Source organism: Pyrus communis, chromosome 14 (genome assembly GCF_963583255.1).
Source record: "Pyrus communis chromosome 14, drPyrComm1.1, whole genome shotgun sequence".
In the NCBI taxonomy this organism is placed as follows: domain Eukaryota; kingdom Viridiplantae; phylum Streptophyta; class Magnoliopsida; order Rosales; family Rosaceae; genus Pyrus; species Pyrus communis.
Window position 1 is genome coordinate 5,221,499 of NC_084816.1, and position 18,601 is coordinate 5,240,099.

Consider the following 18,601-nt stretch of genomic DNA (forward strand, 5'->3'; position numbering starts at 1 on the left):
GCCCATTGAGGGAATCGCATGCGGCTTTGAGAGTGAGTAGGGCCCGGTTCTTTTGGGTATATGGGCCTTCGTCCTCAACACAACAATCCAGCCCACCATTTTGGGCTTGTCGACAGTTTGCTTTCTTTTTTTTTTTTTTTTAAATTTTTTTATTTATTTATTTATTTTCCCTGATTTTGGGAGAACACATACACATGCATTCCCTTCCTCTATATATATATATATATATTTTTTTTTTTAACAAATAACATGTAATTTTTTGTACAAAGAATGTAATAATATTGACCTTCATTAGTCACTTTTACTACAACTTATTTTGATGTGACTGAACTCAAAATTAAACGTTCAAGCTACCTACATACCCTTCCAACAAAGAGATCAAGTCGAAACGTAGTTCAAATGCTTTTTTTTTTTTTTTTTTTTTTTTTTGATGTGACTGTACTTGAAGTTTTGAAGTTTCAAGTTGCCTACGTACCCTTGGTTGAGGAGGGATCAAGTCATGACGTAGTTCAAATGAGTGATGGTTTTGATGATGATTTTGCCGTACACAGTTTATGCTCTTGCGGGCCAGGAGCGTTTGGTGCCGTTTGCAGTTTCGACTCGTACAGGCAAGGAGCATTTGGTGTCACCTTTTAGGCTCGTGTGAACAAGGAGCTTTGGTTGTCGCCTTTTAGGCTCGTGCGAACGAGGAGCGTTGGTTGTCAAACGATCTTAGAGAGGCATTCCTTGCAATCTTTATAGCAAGGAGTCTTGACTGAGTGATTGAAAAAGTCTTTGGGAAAGAAATCGCGCATCGTGATGGCAACGGACGATCTTTGTGTCATAACTTCATCATCCTCAACACTTTCATGTAGCTTTGAAGGTTGACAGTAGCTGCTTTGCCCCCTTTCCGATTGGTGAACTTGTGGAGGAGACTTATGTTTCTTGTGCATTTTCTTTGGAGTGACATAAGTCCATCCTTCAACTTCACTTGACTTGACTGACATGGTTTTGGAGCATGCCCCCAGCGGTTGCGGTGAAGATTTTGAGTTCAAAGAGCCAGAAGTGACGGAGGTATAGTTTGATTTCACCACATCATTAAGATCTAGCTCGATGATCCCTTTCTGAGCCAACTTCATGATGAGATCTTTTAGCACAAAGCACTTTTCCGTCGGATGACCAATGAAGCGGTGGAATTTACAGTACCTTGGACTGTCAGTACGGCTCATCTCAGGTAGGTCGATCACCTTTTTTTCCAGCAAGTCATCTAACATGGCAACCGCGTCAGAGTCGGGGAATGGATAAGTCTTCTCCTCAAGCTCCTTTAAAGTGCGTCTACGTATCTCTTGATCACGAAAAGCTTCGGTTTGAATCGCCTTGCCTCGTGTATGGGTTTTGACTGGAGTTGTGTTGACCGTCATTGCTTCCTTGGTGGGTTTCCACGCAGCCTTATCCACCTTGGGCCCCAAAACTTTGTCATTCTTGTAGTCGGCGACCTGTTCTTTCTTCCCATGACGGGTGATGCTTAACTCCATATCATGGGCGCGGGTGGCTAACTCCTCAAATGTTCGTGGTTTGATGCCTTGAAGGATGTAGTGTAGTCCCCACTGCATGCCTTGAACGCACATCTCAATGGCAGAGGTTTCAGAAAGCCGATCTTTACAATCCAGACTTAAGGAGCGCCATCTATTTATGTAGTTGATGACAGGTTCGTCTTTCCACTGTTTCGTACTGGTCAGCTCTAGCATGCTTACAGTACGACGAGTGCTGTAGAAACGGTTGAGGAATTCCCTTTCTAGCTGGTCCCAACTGTTGATAGACTCAGGTTCGAGGTCAGTGTACCAGTCAAAAGCGTTACTTTTCAGCGAACGCACGAACTGTTTGACGAGGTAGTCTCCCTCTGTCCCAGCATTGTTGCAAGTTTCAACGAAATGGGCGACATGTTGCTTCGGGTTGCCTTTTCCATCGAACTGCATGAATTTTGGGGGCTGATAACCCCTTGGCATCTTCAAAGCATCAATCTTCTTGGAGTAAGGCTTTGAGTACAGTACGGAGTCATGCGAGCTTCCTTCGTACTGTGTCTTGACAGTGCTTGCGATCATCTCCTGTAGCTGCTGGATAGAGAGAGATCCCATGAATGCCGTTGCTTGGTCTAGCTTTGGCTTCTCTTCAACTTTCTCCACTGGTGGCTCCTCTTCTTCGTCGTCTTCTTTCTTCAATAGGCCAATATTTGGGTCGACCTTCACGTCGAGCAGCGCATCTAGTTGGTTGACAAGTGCGGCAATCTGCAAGTCCTTCTCTTCCACAGTCCGTGTGAGCTTTGAGATTGCTTCATTCATCTGAGCTAGCTGCTCCTCGATTGAAGTTGCTCCAGTGGTCATGACTTGCATGGTTGTACTGCCGCTTGGATCAGGATCGGAGAGTAGGGACTCTGAGTATTTCCTCGGGCTTTCGTCTTCTTTACCTTCTTGAACCGTGATGTAGAAAACATCTTGGATCTCCTCTTCAGTGCCGTTCTCTTGGGTTTGTTGGCATGAAGATTTGCCAGTGTGGATGATGATGCGCCTCCTTACCTTCAGTGGTCCTTTTGTGTCGACCTCTAGGATTGCTTGGCGCTCCATCCTTGAAGGAATCAAGCTTCGAGCGTCGTCTTTTTCTCCTAACCCATCGAGCTTTTCTTCCTTTGGTGTTGTCTTCCTCTTTCCAAAAGGCTTACCATTATCTTCAAATCTTTCTGAAGCTGATCGTCGCAGAGGAGAGATAGCTGTGTTGCTTTGTTTCTTAGGCTTTAACAACCTTTCAAAAACAGAGTTTTGGGATGTCGGCGCGTTAAGCCTCTTGAAGACAGGTTAAGCACTGAAGTTCTGGAGCTTGAATGGCTCATCCTATCGAAGACCGACGTCCGAGGGGAGGGTTTAGGCTCTTCTTGGTCTTGTTCAATGCTCACGCTGATGTGTTGAGCGCTAGCTTTCTTCACTTTGCTTGAAATATTCACGGGTGCATTTGGTGTGAAGCCAAGTCCAGCCTTGTTGTTGTCAACTCCATAATCATGCTCCTTCAACTTCTTTTGAGTCTCGGTGAGGTCGCGATCTTTGTCGTTGACGGTGTTTGAAACCTTCTTTCCAAGATTTGAAGAGGAAGCAAAGTCATGCCTAGCCTTTGACATGAGTTTGTAGGCATTTGGGTTGAAGCCTTCTTCGGTCCTCTTAGTTGGAAGAGAGCTTGGTTTCACTATGACACCATGTTGCGCCTCCAGACGGTTGATGAGTTCGGCGGTTTGCAAGTTTTTCTCCTCTGCAGTCTTTATCAGCCTTGCAATTGTTTCCTTCATCTGAACCAGCTGTTTTTCAATGGAGGTAGTGCCGATAGTCATGACTTGTTCTTTGTTTGAAGCCATGGACTGTGCTTGAATATCTTGAACGGAGACAGAGATGAGAGGTAGAGATTGTCCCACTGGGCGTGCCAAGTTTGTAAACACGAAAAATTCCTGAAACAAGAAACAAGAATACGTGTACAAAATATATTTTTGTGTTTAATGATTTTGGGGTTACAATCTCTTTGTAATTTGATCCTCTGATTCTATCTTCGTAGGGTGTAGGTTTGTGGATGAGCTGTTGATCCAAAGGGCCGTCGGGGCTTGATCTAGGGATGAACAGTTGATGAACGGATCTTCAAGGGGCGTTGGGCTTGATCTTGAAGAATGGGTGTATGGGTTTGTGGATGAGTTGTTGATCCAAAGGGTCGTCGGGGCTTGATCTAGGGATGAACAGTTGATGAACGGATCTTCGAGGGCTTTTAGGCTTGATCTTGAAGACTGGGTGTATGGATTTCTTCAAGGGCTTTTGAGCTTGATCTTGAAGGTTGATGGATGAGCGGATCTTCAAGGGCTTTTGGGCTTAATCTTGAAGAATGATTGGATGTGTGGATTTGTTGAGGTTGTTGATCCAAAGGGCCGTTGGGGCTTGATCTTAGGATGAACGGATGATGAACGATGAACACTTTCTTCAAGGGCCGTCGGGGCTTGATCTTGAATAATGGTTGTGTGGATTTCTTCAAGGGCTTTTGGGCTTGATCTTGAATGAACGGATGATGAACGATGAACACTTTCTTCAAGGGCCGTCGGGGCTTGATCTTGAATAATGGTTGTGTGGATTTCTTCAAGGGCTTTTGGGCTTGATCTTGAATGAACAGTTGATGAACGATGAGCACTTCTCTTCAAGGGCCGTCGGGGCTTGATCTTGAAGGAAGATTTGACGAAGAACGAAGATAGCTTTCTTGGTCCTTCGAGATTTTGCTTGAGAGCTTTAGAGTTTCAAGGCTTCAAGGTTTTGGTGTGATGTAAATTCCCTTCTTTCTTTCTCCTCTTCCTTTCTCTTCTTCCTTTCTTTCTTCCTTTTTTTCTTCTTTTTTGAAATGAATGCCTTGGCCTCCTATTTATAGAATTCCAAAACTTGATTTTTGGATTTAAATAATCAGATGAAATAAATCATTTCTGCCAGATATTGACACGTGTCCTATTTGATGATCTTTCCAATTTATTTCGATTTTTCGTTGAGTCACACGCTACATGTAAAATTTATGTGACACGTAAGCGTTGAAATTTTAATTATTGGTTAACATTCATTTCACCGAAATTTCAATGTCTACAACATCTCCCAAACTTGGTATTGGTTCATTTTTCAGAAGAATTTCAGTCAACGGTGTCTTTGATACAAACGAATGCATAAGCAAATTCAAAGCCTGAAAAAAAAAAGACATCAATCTAGTTAGAAACCGCTTCTGTTGTTGTTGATGAAAAAAAAATTTGAAGGCACACCCCACAGGAAAGAAGAAATACCTCCTCAACTCCCATATTGAAAGTCAACTCCTCCGTAGTTTTAAAATCTGTGACCCCTAGCTTCGAAAACAAACAAATGTTTGCTGCACCTACTGGGGAAATGACCTGTAAATCATCGGTAATTATCAGCCTGGGTCGCCCTTTCACAAAGACGCCTCCAAGTTGAGTATTATCCACTGGAATCTCAAAACAAAAGGAATAACCACAGGAAGGACAGATGCCACTTTTATAATAGCTTAAAAAGCATCTAACACACCGAAAGTACCGTGTTGGCCTATCATTGTCAATTTTCAACTTGAGGTTCTTGCATTCAAGATCCGCAGAATTGCAGGGAAGTAACAACATATCTCTACAAGCAGTTGATCGGAAGTTATGCACATCAAATTTCTCAATACTTTGAATCAAATTTCTCATACAACCTATTTTCACTGGTACTGAATCTTCAGCAAGCCTGACAATTCTTCCCATGGGCATTGTCAAGAAACTGAAGAGAACATCAATAAAATCGTCGGACTCTACGAAGATAACTTTGTTGCTTCCCCCGTCCACCAAGGCCTTCAAAGGGATAACATTTTTGAGATCCTCATTCAACACAGGCTTTTTTTCAGCCATGATTGAAAGAAAGTATGAAGTCGGATTGCTATCCTGTTGTTGAACAAATTCAGTAAGCAATTGTCATTTGTCACAAATATTTGTTGTAGGATAATGACAACCGAAATAAAGCCTGTCTAGTCCGTGCTGGTGGAGAGTTGAAATGAAAATCGTTTCATTTTCACTTCGAAGATTTTGTTTTCATTTTTTCTTCCTTATTTCTAACCCTCTCGCGTCACTTTCCCTATATATTTTCCTCGTATCTCAAGCACACAAATGAAAATCAAGACCTAAAAACCAAACCAAAGGGCCCGCAACATGACGTTATTTTCTTTTTCATTTTATGTAATATGAACTTTGAAGTGTCAACCTTCCTGATAAAGGGAACCATTTTGCGTAGAAAAGCTTGGATTGATCACAAGAAATGGTATAAGTACTACTAATATAGGATCCAACATGTTCAAAAGTAAATAAGACAACAAATAAGAGGTTCTTAATTACCTTGGTTCAAAAACTCCTTCAACCTTCCAACATGCAAAATCTGAATATGTTACCCACAAACATTAATGAGAATCCTAACTCAACATCTCAAGTACACTTAACCGTACCAGGAAATTTAAAAAAAAACATGAAACTTGAAGAACAAGCCTTTCTGGGTTGAATTGGCTAGCCGAAGTAATGGATGAAATATACGAAAGCACACAAGGAAGATAATCGAGTTTGGAGAGACAATATAGTGCTAAAAAGTCAAGCGAGAGGAAATGCTTCGTTTTTTTTTTTTTGGAAACGTAAAGTGATTGCTTTGTTTCACAATATTATCTTTCATAACAGGAATGCTACAGTAGATTTGACATTATTGGTTAATTAAAAACCAAGTGCTAAATAGACTCTCTCAAATTAAAATTCTGCACCCTATAGAAAAAAGAAAAGAAAAAAAGGACTCTTTATAAACTCTATCAGTTCACAGCTTAACGTCAATTATCATGCCAAGTTTATAAAAATTTGCAAATAAAATATAAGATGACACAAAATTTGTAAATAGTCATACTTTTGAAAAAATCTCATTAACTTTCCATAAGGAGATGTTACCTAAAAGTAATAAAATTTTATATTTAAAATTTCAAAGCGTTGGAATCCAACTCCCTAGTTTCTTCATAGTTAAGGATTGAGATTGATACTTTTAAGTGGGATGTTTTAGATTAGATTTTTGTTAATGACGAGTGTGTGATTGTTTAATATGTGGCATAGCACTCGTATTAAAAAATAGTAGTGCTCTTCACACACTCATTTTTACTTTGCACACATTTTTGTTAGTTTTTATCTATTGATCTTATTTAATTTATTTTATCCGACGACCTGAAATTAAGAGAAGTGTGTGAGAAGTAAAAATGGATATGTGGATTGCACCACATAGAAAAAATATATTGACATTGCTTAACAAGTGCCCTTTTTGAAAAGCTAAGGCTAAAATTAGACTTGGCAATCGTGTTGTATTTGTCATATTCGTGTTGACATACATGATATCTTAATGGATCGTGTTGTGTCAATGAATTGATAATATGATACGACCCAAACTCGGCCCGTTAAAGTTAACGAGTAATGTCACCCGATCCATTCCCATTAAGAAAATATATTTGATTTCCATTAATAATCAAATGAAAAGCATCATACTAAATTAGTAACTACACAACACATTAACATATTGTTTAATTAAAAAAAAAAAGGAGAAATATCAAGGAGACTTTTGAAGTGAGATTGACGTCAATTTATGTGTTAATATTATAAAATACAAGACAGCAGACTCTTCATAGACTCCCGCTTTTGAGATATTCTCCCTAGCTTTTGACAAGGAGATGTTACTTAAGAATGGAAGTAAGAAACTTTTATATTTAAAATTTCAAAGCGTTGGAATCCCACTCACAATTTTCTTCCTAGTTAAGGATTGAGATTGATACTTTTAGGGGGATGTTTTAAGTTAGATTTTTGTTAACGCGAGTTTGATTGTTTATTATGTGGCATAGCACTCGTATTAAAAAAAAAGTAGGGCTATTTAAACACTTCTTTTTATGTCTAGTACACTATTGTTAACTTTTATCTGTTGATTTCTTCAATTTATTCAATTGAATTGCTAAAAATTAAGAAGAGTATGTAAAAAATAAAAATAAATGTTGATACTTGATAATACCCAAAAAAAATATATACAGACATTGAATGACTAGTGCCCTTTTCAAAAAGCTATAGCTAAAATGGTGGCGCATAACCTAGACTCATGGGTATTTTTTCTTTAAAATGGTGGCGCATAACCTAGACTCATGGGTATGTTTTTGCCCTTTCTAAAATGTATATTCTTGTACTGTTGATCTGTTTGGACTGATTCAGACTGAGTATTTTGCGTGATATGATTTAATTTAGTCTGAGAAACTACACATATTATTATAGCGTTGACACAGAACGTCGCGATAATAGTGTACTCGTATTATTAAAGTTGTTCTTGCCATTACCCCAACAGAAAATAACCCAAACAACAGAAACAGGGGAAATTAAAAGAAAAACCCAAAACCAAGGAACAAAGTCCAAAGTTTAAATTTAACAACAAATGCATCCTCGATCCCTAACGATGGTAAGGGATGATGCTTAATTATAGCAGAGTCGCCATGAAAGAAGCTACCTAAAAGTGGAAGTTTCAACTTTCATATAAGTTTTTCAAGCAACCAATTCCCAATGGAAAAGAATTACGATTGGAAAGCCTGATAATTGTCCCCACTGGAATTGTCAAGAAACTGAAGAGAACATCAACAAAATCTATCAGCTTGTATGTAAATAACTTTGTTCATCACATTGTTCACCAAGGCCTTCAAGCTTATAGTGTTCGAAGATGTATTAGCCATGGATTGTAGCAGAGAACAATTTTGGCTTTGACTTTGTCTTTTGTTCGAACCGCAAGACGTATATTTGTTGCAAAATGAACGGTTCCGATTAGGGCCCATGGGGTAAGTTGTTTACCTGGTTAAACAAGGAAAGAGCTTCAAAATACAAATTATCAACTACAAGAAAAGAAATAAATAAAACTTTGGGACTCTAGCAATGAACAACTCAAACAATAAAAAATGTACTACAAAGACACTAACCAATGTACTTTCAAGTTCATCTTAAAGTTGTCATTTTAACCAAGCTACTACTCAAGGTGTCATTTTAAAGTTATCTCAAGCTGTCCTTCTAAAGTCATTTTAACCAAGCTACTACTCATGGTGTCATTTTTTATTCCAGTTGGCAAAGGAGTGGGCCTTGCTCCTGCCACGTTATCATTTAACAACTAAATTGACAAAAAAGTTAACGGAAGTCTGACATTGCAACGAATTCATAAGTTGAGATATGACATTACAATGCTTAAAATACGAGGTATAAGGTTATGGTTCGATCCATAATTAAGGTAATTTTATGTAATTTAGCCTAAAAATATATATTGACATTCCATGACTGGTGCCCTTTTTGAAAAGCTGAAGCTAAAATGGACTAAAATGGTGACCCGTAACAGGCACAAAAAGGTTTGATCTTTAATTTCATGTTTTTTTTTTCTTATTTGCCCTTGTTCTGTTGATGTGTTTGTACAGATTCAATCTGAGTATTCTGCTTGATATGTTAATACATTCATCTAATATAGGAATTGTCAAGGATGATGCAAGGAGACCATATTTTGGAGATCACATTTAAATTATTTCTCTAATAAAAGTAGGATCCACGAGTACAGAGCTAAACAATATCACGAAGTTCGCCTAGATACAACCGATCTTCATCACAATACTTATTCGACAGAAACTAACCGGAACTGGCCTAAAACCAACCAGGTCCAAAAGCCCTTCGCAACTAGATCTCAAACCCAAATGTTACCATGTAAATAAAAATTAGTCTCAGACAAACTGGAATACTGTGGATTCCTATGCAGTAACAACAAAAGCAAGCTCTTCTTTGTGTAACCAATCCCTCCTTATTGTTCTTGCTTTGGCTCCCTAAGCTCTGAAATGAAGGTATTGGTAAGAGCAGAATCACCGATACATGAGGCCGCCAAAAGAAGCAATGCCTGCGAGTAACAAACTCTAACGTTAAAAGAATTTAAACAGATGACTAATCTTACATGTCCACAAAATGGGATGTCTTCAACCTCCAAGGCTTCACTAAATCCCAAGGGACATGAAATCTGGTAACAGAGATTCCACATAAACTAATAAAGCATAACATAAGTGGCTGAACATCAACTGCCTGTACTAGCTAGTTTACCTGTCTCGAGTCAAATCTACGATTTTTCAATAGGGATCATTTCACCAACCTGATATTCTGTTGACATTTTCTAAATTGAATGTATGCTCTCGATTTTATGATAAACCAATGGCCTAAATTGTTAAAAGAACTTGCAAATCTGAAACCAACGGATTCTTTCAGTAAGGTTAACCAAACATTATAAATGACAACTCACCTCCCTCTTGCCCACATGCACGGTATGATCCTCGATGTCAGTGAAAGGTACCTTCAATTCTTGAAGAACAGAGATTTTAAGGATTGGAGATATCGGTCTTACAACTAGATTGTCAGTCACTGTGAAGATAGCAGGTCCTCTCAGAAATCCTTGAGCACTTTTATCTTTATCTTCATGAGATTTGGGATCCACAACATCAACTTCAACTAACTCCGCTGAACTATTATCAGGAATACAGGATTTATCAGTAGTTAACTTCTTGTCGACATAATAAAACGAGGTCTCCTCGATTCCTAACAGAGGGTTCTCGCATCGAAAACCAGGTGCAAGTTTTGGATTGACCAACAATTCCTTGTGGTAATTTGACTTCAAGTATTGCTCATCAAGATCTTGGACACTCTTGTACAATTGATCAAGACAGCCTTTCCATGAAACATTCCGCATCTTTTTTAATATAAACCCAAGTGGGAGAGTCAAGAAACTGCAGAGTAGATTAACAAAATCCTCTTGTGCTTCTGCATAACAAACAATCTTTTTAGACTTGCTAACTACAAGCTTAAGAGAAATGTTTTTCTCTTCCTCATTGATTGTGTCGCCATGCATTTGAGGATCAATCGACGTTCCTTGACTGGAATGCACATCTCCCAAATTCGGTATTGGTTTGTTCTTCAGAAGAGTTTCAGTCAAAGGTGTCTTTGATACAAACGAATGCATAAGCAAATTCAAAACCTGGAAAATATAAATCAAGTTAAACACCACTTCTATTGTTGTTGATGAAAAAAAAAATAATTGAAGGCACGAGAAAGAATTACCTCCGGAACTCCCATATTGAAAGTCAACTCCTCCGTAGTTTTAGAATCCGTGACCCCTAACTTCGAAAACAAACAAATGCTTGCTGCACTTACTGGGGATATGACCTGTAAATCATCGGTAATTATCAGCCTGGATCGCCCTTTCACAAAGACTCCTCCAGCTTGAGTATTATCCATCGGAAAATGTATCTCCCTTGTCAAGGGACAAGTACAGGAAGGACAGAGGATATCTCCATAATAGCTTAAGAAACATTTGTCATAGCACAAAAAGTACCGTGTCGGCCTACCATTGTCAATTTTCAACTTGAGGTTCTTGCATTGACAATCAGCAGCATTGCAGGGAAGTAACAACATATCTCTACATGCATTTGACCGGAAGTCATGCACATCAAATTCCTCAATACTCTGATACAAATTTCTCATACAACCTATTTCCATCGGTACTGAAGATGTACAGGCAAGCCTGACAATCCTTCCCATTGGCATTGTCAAGAAACTGAAGAGAACATCAATAAAATCACTGTTGGACTCAACGAAGATAATTTTGTTGCTTCCCGTGTCTATCAAGGCCTTCAAGCTTACATTTTTGCGATTCTTCGCACGCTTTTTTTCAGCCATGATTGAAAGAAAGTATAAGGTTGGCTTGCTATCCTGTTGTTGAACAAATTCAGTAAGCAATTGTCACAAATATTTGTTGTAGTGTTGTAGGATAATGATAACCGAAATAAAGCCTGTGTAGTCCGTGCTGATGTGAAGTTGTTTCCCTCCTTAAACATGAGAGAAGCTTCAAAATACAAATCAACTACTAGGAAAGAGAAAATCTTGCAGCAAAAAGAAACTTAAAAAAAAAAGCAATCATAAAATTTTCTATAATATTTGCAGTAATCTTTTTTGGAGTTGTGCCCGTTTGATAACCATTCCAGTTTTAGTCACTGATAGTGGAGATATTCACCGAAAAAACGTCGGAACGAAAATCATTTCATTTTCACCTTCAAGATTTCTTTTTCATTTTTTCTTCCTATCACTCAGTCATATACTTTCCTCGTCTCTCATGCACAAAAACGAAAATCAAAACCCAACACCAAACCAAATGGCCCGCAATATCACGTTGTTATTTTCTTTTTTTCATTCTATGTAATATGAAATTTGAAGTGTCAACTTTCCTAATAAAGTGAACCATTTTGTGCTTGATTACCAAGAAACATATGATCCAACAAGTTAAAAAGTAAATAAAACAATAAATAAGAGGGTTTTAATTACCTTAATTAGATGCAAAAACTCCTTCAACCTTCCAACATACAAAATCTGAATATTTACCAAGAAACAAAATCAGAATCCTAAAGTCCTCATCATCTCAAGTACACTTGACCATAAAAAAAACATGAAGTTTGAAGATCAAACCTTTCTGGGTAGAACTTGCGAGCCAAAGTAAATGGATGAAATCAATAAAAACACATCATCGAGTTTGGTGGAGAGAAAGTAAAGCGAGTGTGGCCCCACCATTTTCGAAGAAGGTAATGCCCTTGATGAAAAGCTAGGAAAGAGATCTTCTCCAGCGTGATCTGGTCCTTTCAAATTTCATTTACCGATAAAAAATTATTACATATTTTAAGAGATCAAAATAGATGGATTATTAGATGAAATTTCAAAGGCTTAGATCATTTAATCCAATGGTCTTGGTGGAAAAGATGAGGATCTTTGTCCAAAAAGCTAAAGCTAAAATGTTGACCTATAAGAGCAACTCCACCCCTAAAAAAATGAGTTGGTCCAAAGTCCATTTAATCCACTTAAATGAATAATAATTGACTCCATTCAATAGCCGTTATTTTGAATTTCAATTTTTTTTTATAGTTGGAAATCCAACAGACACGGAGGCGCCACGTATCCCTACGCCAGAGTCCCACCTACATAGTGGGCCCCACCTCTGCGACACTGTCGGCAACTCGCGCCCACGCGCTTGTGTTTTCCATGCGCCTGGTGCAAAAAAAAGATTTCACGTGGCTGACGTCAACTTGGCGTCATGTTGGCTGATCTTTTGCTCCGTCCATTATGTGCTGGGCTCAAAGCTGGCCTCCACTTTGGGCCAGCCTATTGGGTGGGGTGGAAGGGGTTTTTGGGAGGGCTGGCCTTAAAAATAGGCTTTGGGATGGCACATTTGTAAGGAGTGGAAGTGCTCTAACATGAACATATTTTTTTAGTGTGCCTAGAACATGAAACGAAATACTACATGCTTTTATATATTGGAGGAATGTTTTTTTGAAGTACCTCTCCAATTGTACAACGAAATGCGATGTTCCGCTCTATATTCTAAGCACACTGAAAAATCTTTTCATAACATGCACCTCTAGACTCATAATCTTCTTATGCTTGTGTATTACTTTAAGTTGAACCTGATTTCTGGTTCACACAAAAAGGTTTGAACTTCCATAATTTTTTTTTCTTTCTGAAATGTATATTGTCCTTGTACTGTTGATCTGTTTGGACTGATCCAGTCCGAGTGTTCTGCTTGATATGTTAATATACGTTCATCTAATATACTATGAAAAACTTACACATAACATTATATCATTAACATATAAAGTCATGGTATCGATGTACCGTGCTATTAAAGTTTTTCTTGCAATTACCCCAACAGATAATAACCCAAACAACAGAAACAAGGGAAATAAAAAGAAAAGAACAGAACTAAGGAACAAAGCAACAAATCCATCCTCGATCCCTAACGAAGGTAAGGGTTGGATGCTTAATTATAGCAGAGTCTCAAACGAAAGAAGCCGCTATAGAATGCCTGCAATAGAATCACATATTCTGGTCCGATCTGCTGAAATATATCCATGGTTTGGAATGCTTGTGTTTGACAACTTCATATGAGCAAGCAATTCTTAATACTACGCACCAATTAACATATTGGCTTTGGTTCAAGTTTGTAGCAAGTCTAGCGACAGAAGCATCGCCTCATCATACTAGCAAACCGAGCAATTCGACTGATACAACCCGCACCATGGTGCATAGGCTCGTAATTATTTGAAATGTAGTTTTGGCCTTATCTGTTTACTACCATGTGTTATCCCGTTAGTGTTTGAAATTGGAATTGGCTCATCCGTTCAAGTTGCAGATTACCGGTACTTAATGACATTCTTTCGTTGATGGCTAAGGAATGCACGAGTGAGAGCAGAATCAGATCGAAAAGATGTCACCAAAAGACGTAAGGCCTGCAGCAAGTAACAATACAGGAGACAACAACAGTTAAAACGACGAGACATATAAACTGAAGCTTTCAAAAAAACAAGCATGGAAGATGCAAGAGCAGTTAAATGGAAGTGTAACCAAATGTTGAGGACTCAAGGTTACCTCCTCCCTGCCAACCTTCAAATTTTGCACCTTCATTTCGTTCAAAACAGAAATTCCAAAGAGAGGAGATATAGGCCTTACGATAAGACCATCAGTTATGTTGAACATCATCGGTCCATTTAAAGATCCTTGAGCACTTAAAGCACCTTGAGATTCTTGCAATGAGACTCGGCCCCATTGCAGGGATGTAGCAACATCTCTCTACATGCTTCAGTTTGAAAGTGACGAGCATCAGCATTCTCAAAGCTTTCATACAAATTGCTCCCTTAGGAATTGTCAAGAAACTAAAGGGAAAGGCATGAAATGACAAAGGCAAACACTTGAGATCATTAACTTGAAATTACCAACAATCTAAATAGACAAGAACTAGTATCTGCACGCTCCCCACGTGGAAAAAAAATTTGGGTATGACCTAAACACCAAAACCGCTACCTGCATTAAATACTATTTTCCAAAGTATAAAATTACTGTTCACCTCATGTTATAACACGTGGATTAAATACCAACTCCTGGTATTAAGATGAAACTAGTACGTTCGAACTTGCACACACACACACACACGCAAACACCAATCTCAAGTCTGCATAATCATGAAAACATTACAGTCCTGTTTTGAAACAAAATCATCGTATCCTCTTCATCAAATGTAACCAAGCTCAGGTTATTCTTGATATGGCTCGCTAATGAAGGCATTCGTTAGGGCAGTGTCCGAAGCAAAAGAAGCTACCAAAAGACTCGGAGCCTGCAAACAAATAAGGAATGTTTCAGGAGTCTTTAGCAAGCTTTTTAATTAGTTTCCGAAATTCGTTAAAACTTTGATTAGAATAAATCAACTGTCTTTGCCAAATGGCCTAAAGTGCTTAAAAGATCATGCTAATTAAAACCCAGAATTCTGTTGGTAGAGGTAATTGAAAAATATAACTGATAACTCACCAACTTCTTGCCCATAAGCACAACTCTTTCTTCAATGTCAGTGAAAGGTACATTCAATTCGTCAAGAACAGACAACTCAAAGATTGTAGATATTGGTCTTATGACCAGATTGTGAGTTACTGTGAAAATTGCCGGTCCTTTTAAAAATCCTCGAGCACTGGAGTTGTGATCTGTGGGTTCAATTTTAAACGACTCTGATGACCTATTAGAAGGGATAAGGGAACTATCGGTAGTTAGCCCACTGCCGAGATAATAATATGAGGCTTCCTCAATTTCTAAAAGACTGTTGTGGCAAAAACCAGGAACAAGCTTCGGATTGAGTAGCATTTCCTTGTGATGATTTGACTTCAAGTATTGTGCATCGAGATCTTGGACACTCCAGTACAACTGATCAATGCATCCCTTCAGAGACCCATCCTTTATCTGCTTTGTTACAAACCCAAGTGGCAGAGTTAGAAAACTGAAGAGTAAATTAACAAAATCCTCCCCGGCTTCTGCTTAGCAAACAATGTTCTTAGATTTGCTAATTATAAGCTTAATAGAAATGTTGTCTTCTTCCATCAGCACTGTCTCTCCTTCTGTTTGCGGATCAATGTGTACAACTTGATAATTGTTGTCATGGTTCAGTTCGGCCACAGGTTTATGATTCAGTAGAGTTTCGGTCAATGGCGTCTTTGATACCAAGGAGCTTATAAGCAAATTCATAACCTGGGAAAAAAATCGCTTCAGAAATTGCGATCGCAATTTTAACGAAAAGTTAATTAAGGTACGCATAAATCAACAACTGAGTACCTCATCAACTCCAATATTCAAATTCAACTCCTCCGTAGTATTCCTATTGGTGACTCCAAGCTTGGTAAATAAAGAAACGATTGATGTGCAAAAAGGGGAGATCAGTTGTAAATCATCGGTAATTAGAAGCCTGGCTCGCTCTTTTACAAAGGCGCTTGCAACATCCACCGAAAGTGAAATCTCCCGATGCATGGTATCCATGCACCCTACACACAAGAGACCTGGGTAGTAACTAAAAAACTTACTTGTGGCTGTGTCCAGGCAATAACGAGAGCATACAAAGTACTGTGTTGGCTTGGCATTGTGATCAATTTGCAATACAAGGTTCTTGCAATGAGATTCAGCCGCGTTGCGGGGAAGTAACAACATTTCTCTACATGCATCTGACCGCAACTCACGTGCGTCAATTTCCTCCACACTTGAATACAAATTGTTAATGCAGCCGATTTCCACTGGTACTGAATGCTCACGACCAAGCTTGATTATTGTTCCCAAGGGGATTGTCAAGAAACTCAGGAGAACATCGACAAAAGCATGGTCGGACTCTATGAAGATAACTTTGTTGCTCCGCTTATCCACCAAAGCCTTCAAGTTTATCTTGTTCTCCATAGTTGGACTAGCTATGAATTGTTAAGAGGTTGCTTTTTTTTTTTTTTTTTATCCCTTCTCTGAAGAATTTCAGTAAGTAAAGTGGCAGAAGCTATTTCCTGCTGAACACGACAGGAGCTAATGAGAAATAAAAATTTGCGGTATTAAGTTTCATAAGTAGGCAGAGCTTACGCGGATAACAAACATGATTCATATCTAAACAACCCGAATGCAGCACTTAATTGTAAACTCCACCTCCTACAACTGATAAATGATGAACTGGAACGTAGAACAAAAATAATACGATTTCTAGAAGCAGTTATGACAGAGACTGTACTAAATTCCAGGTCGGTATTAACATAATACGTATCAAGCAGAATGAATCAGTCCAGACAGATCAACATTGCAAGTACAATTAAAAGTTAAAAACATGGAATTCAAATATCAACCTTTTTGTGTAAAACTGTGAACTGAAGTAATGGGTGAAGGTAATGAGAAGACAAACACTTATAAAACAAGCTCAGCTTAAAGTAATACACAAGCGGAAACACATTATTAGCGTAGAATGCGTAGAGAGACAGTAAAGCGACGATTACTGAAGTTTGGGGGCAAGAGGTGCATGTTATGGCCCAGCATTTTAGCCTTCTGCTTTTGGAAAAGAGAATTACTCAAGTGTTAATAGCATCTCTAAACTTAATATAAGATTAATTACTTCCAATTCCAGCTAACGAGGTGTTGATAGCAACTCTAAACAAGATATCAAAGGCGAGAACTTGTCTGCCTCGCCCTCACGGAAGTTTTATGGTGACGCTACTAGGCTGTGTTACTAACCAACGTGTTATAACATGAGTGAATTGGTAAGAAAATGTGAAAGTGTGATGGTACCAGCTAAAAATTACTCAGCATCGTCGTAAATTTTCATTGACTGTGCCTCTAATCAGGGTGGACCAGAAAGTTCGTGGCTTCTTAAAAGAAACCCGTCCAGAATAAAACAAGGATTGCAATTCTACGTGGTCACTGATTCTCAATTAACTGATCTCACACTCACAGTGATGAAAATGAAAAAAGTCCTTGCATTTTCTTCACCATCAGGTTGATCGCATCACTGATGCTCAAATAAAAAAAGGACCATTGATCTCGCAGTGATGAAATTGCAGTGTGGTGCATCACAGTGACCTTCTAATTGAACAACAAACTGATGAGATCGGTCAAACAACTGAATAATACAATCCGTATAAATTAATAAAAAAACCGCATTAGATACTGAGAGTCAATAATCAAATAAACCTTCATTAAAATATCCTTAAGTAATATCTTTAAGCAACTAGTAATGGTATGCTGCCATTAATATACATAGCACACCGACATAAGAAGTGCAGACGCTGTACTATCCATCCAGTTCCAGTTTATAGAAACAGAAGAAGCATCGCCATCATGTATTAGATAACCAAGCTCTGTTTAATTATAGACATTGTATATGATTAATCGTTCTTCGGCTGCCTGAGAAAGACGTCAGTTAGAGCAGATTCGCCTAGAAAAGAAGCCACCAAAAGATGCAAAGCCTGTAACAAGGAACAACATAAGAATCGTTGCCAAATTAAGTTGATAAATTAAGGTACATTTGTCAATAACTAATGACCAAAATTGGAACCATTAACTCACCTCTTTCTTGCCAACCTGAACACTTTCCTCCTTAATGTCAGTCAAGGGTACAGTTAACTCGTTCAAAACCGAAAAGCCAAAGAGAGGGGATATAGGCCTTATGATCAGCTTGTCAGTTATCATGAACACTGACGGTCCTTTCCCCATGAGGATTTTTACTGTCCAGCAATTTGAGAGGAACTGTCACTGCATTGGAAGGGATTAGGCTTTTATCAGTTGTTAATATATCCTTCAAACACTCTTGAAACCAAAATGCATAATAATATGAGGCTACTGAGCCATCCTCGACTCCCAAAAGATGGTTCTCATAGCAAAAACCAGGATAAAGCTTGGGATTCAGTAGAATATCCTTGTGGTACTTTGACTTCAAGTACTGCTCATCAAGATCTTGTAGGTGAAGTAGGTGGATGTTGTAGGTGAAGTAAGTGTGTGAGGTTGGTGAAGTAAGTGGAGGTTGTAGGTGAAGTAGGTGGATGTTGTAGGTGAAGTAAGTGTGTGGTGTATCTTTCATTTGGTTTGCTATAAATACCCAAGTCCCCAAGCATTGTAAATCATCCAAGGAAAAACAAAGCCTAGAGCTAAATA

At 38.6% G+C, this 18,601-nt stretch overlaps 2 protein-coding genes across 2 annotated transcripts; both read right to left on the bottom strand.

The window, feature by feature from the left end:
- Window positions 1-9,128: 9,128 nt before the first annotated feature.
- Window positions 9,129-12,168, bottom strand: LOC137716294 (uncharacterized). Its single transcript, XM_068455731.1, has 5 exons — window positions 12,092-12,168; window positions 11,951-11,995; window positions 10,691-11,341; window positions 9,879-10,607; window positions 9,129-9,485 (listed from the first exon to the last, which is right to left on the bottom strand). Exons 3-5 carry the CDS (start codon window positions 11,306-11,308, stop codon window positions 9,393-9,395), a joined length of 1,440 nt encoding a protein of 479 aa, XP_068311832.1. The 5' UTR covers window positions 11,309-11,341; window positions 11,951-11,995; window positions 12,092-12,168; the 3' UTR covers window positions 9,129-9,392.
- A 2,534-nt stretch (window positions 12,169-14,702) lies between these two features.
- On the bottom strand, window positions 14,703-16,375 carry LOC137714248 (uncharacterized). Its single transcript, XM_068453505.1, has 4 exons — window positions 15,767-16,375; window positions 15,482-15,682; window positions 14,975-15,397; window positions 14,703-14,783 (listed from the first exon to the last, which is right to left on the bottom strand). Exons 1-4 carry the CDS (start codon window positions 16,373-16,375, stop codon window positions 14,703-14,705), a joined length of 1,314 nt encoding a protein of 437 aa, XP_068309606.1.
- Between the last annotated feature and the right edge of the window lie 2,226 nt (window positions 16,376-18,601).

Coding starts and splice junctions, on each gene's coding strand:
- LOC137716294 (XM_068455731.1), bottom strand. CDS start 11,308: ATGGCTGAAAAAAAGCGTGCGAAGAATCGCAAAAATGTAAGCTTGAAG. Junction 10,608..10,690: donor TCAATATGGGAGTTCCGGAG/GTAATTCTTTCT, acceptor TATATTTTCCAG/GTTTTGAATTTGCTTATGCA. Junction 9,486..9,878: donor TGCATGTGGGCAAGAGGGAG/GTGAGTTGTCAT, acceptor TGTTACTCGCAG/GCATTGCTTCTTTTGGCGGC.
- LOC137714248 (XM_068453505.1), bottom strand. CDS start 16,375: ATGGAGAACAAGATAAACTTGAAGGCTTTGGTGGATAAGCGGAGCAAC. Junction 15,683..15,766: donor TGAATATTGGAGTTGATGAG/GTACTCAGTTGT, acceptor TTTTTTTCCCAG/GTTATGAATTTGCTTATAAG. Junction 14,784..14,974: donor TGCTTATGGGCAAGAAGTTG/GTGAGTTATCAG, acceptor ATTTGTTTGCAG/GCTCCGAGTCTTTTGGTAGC.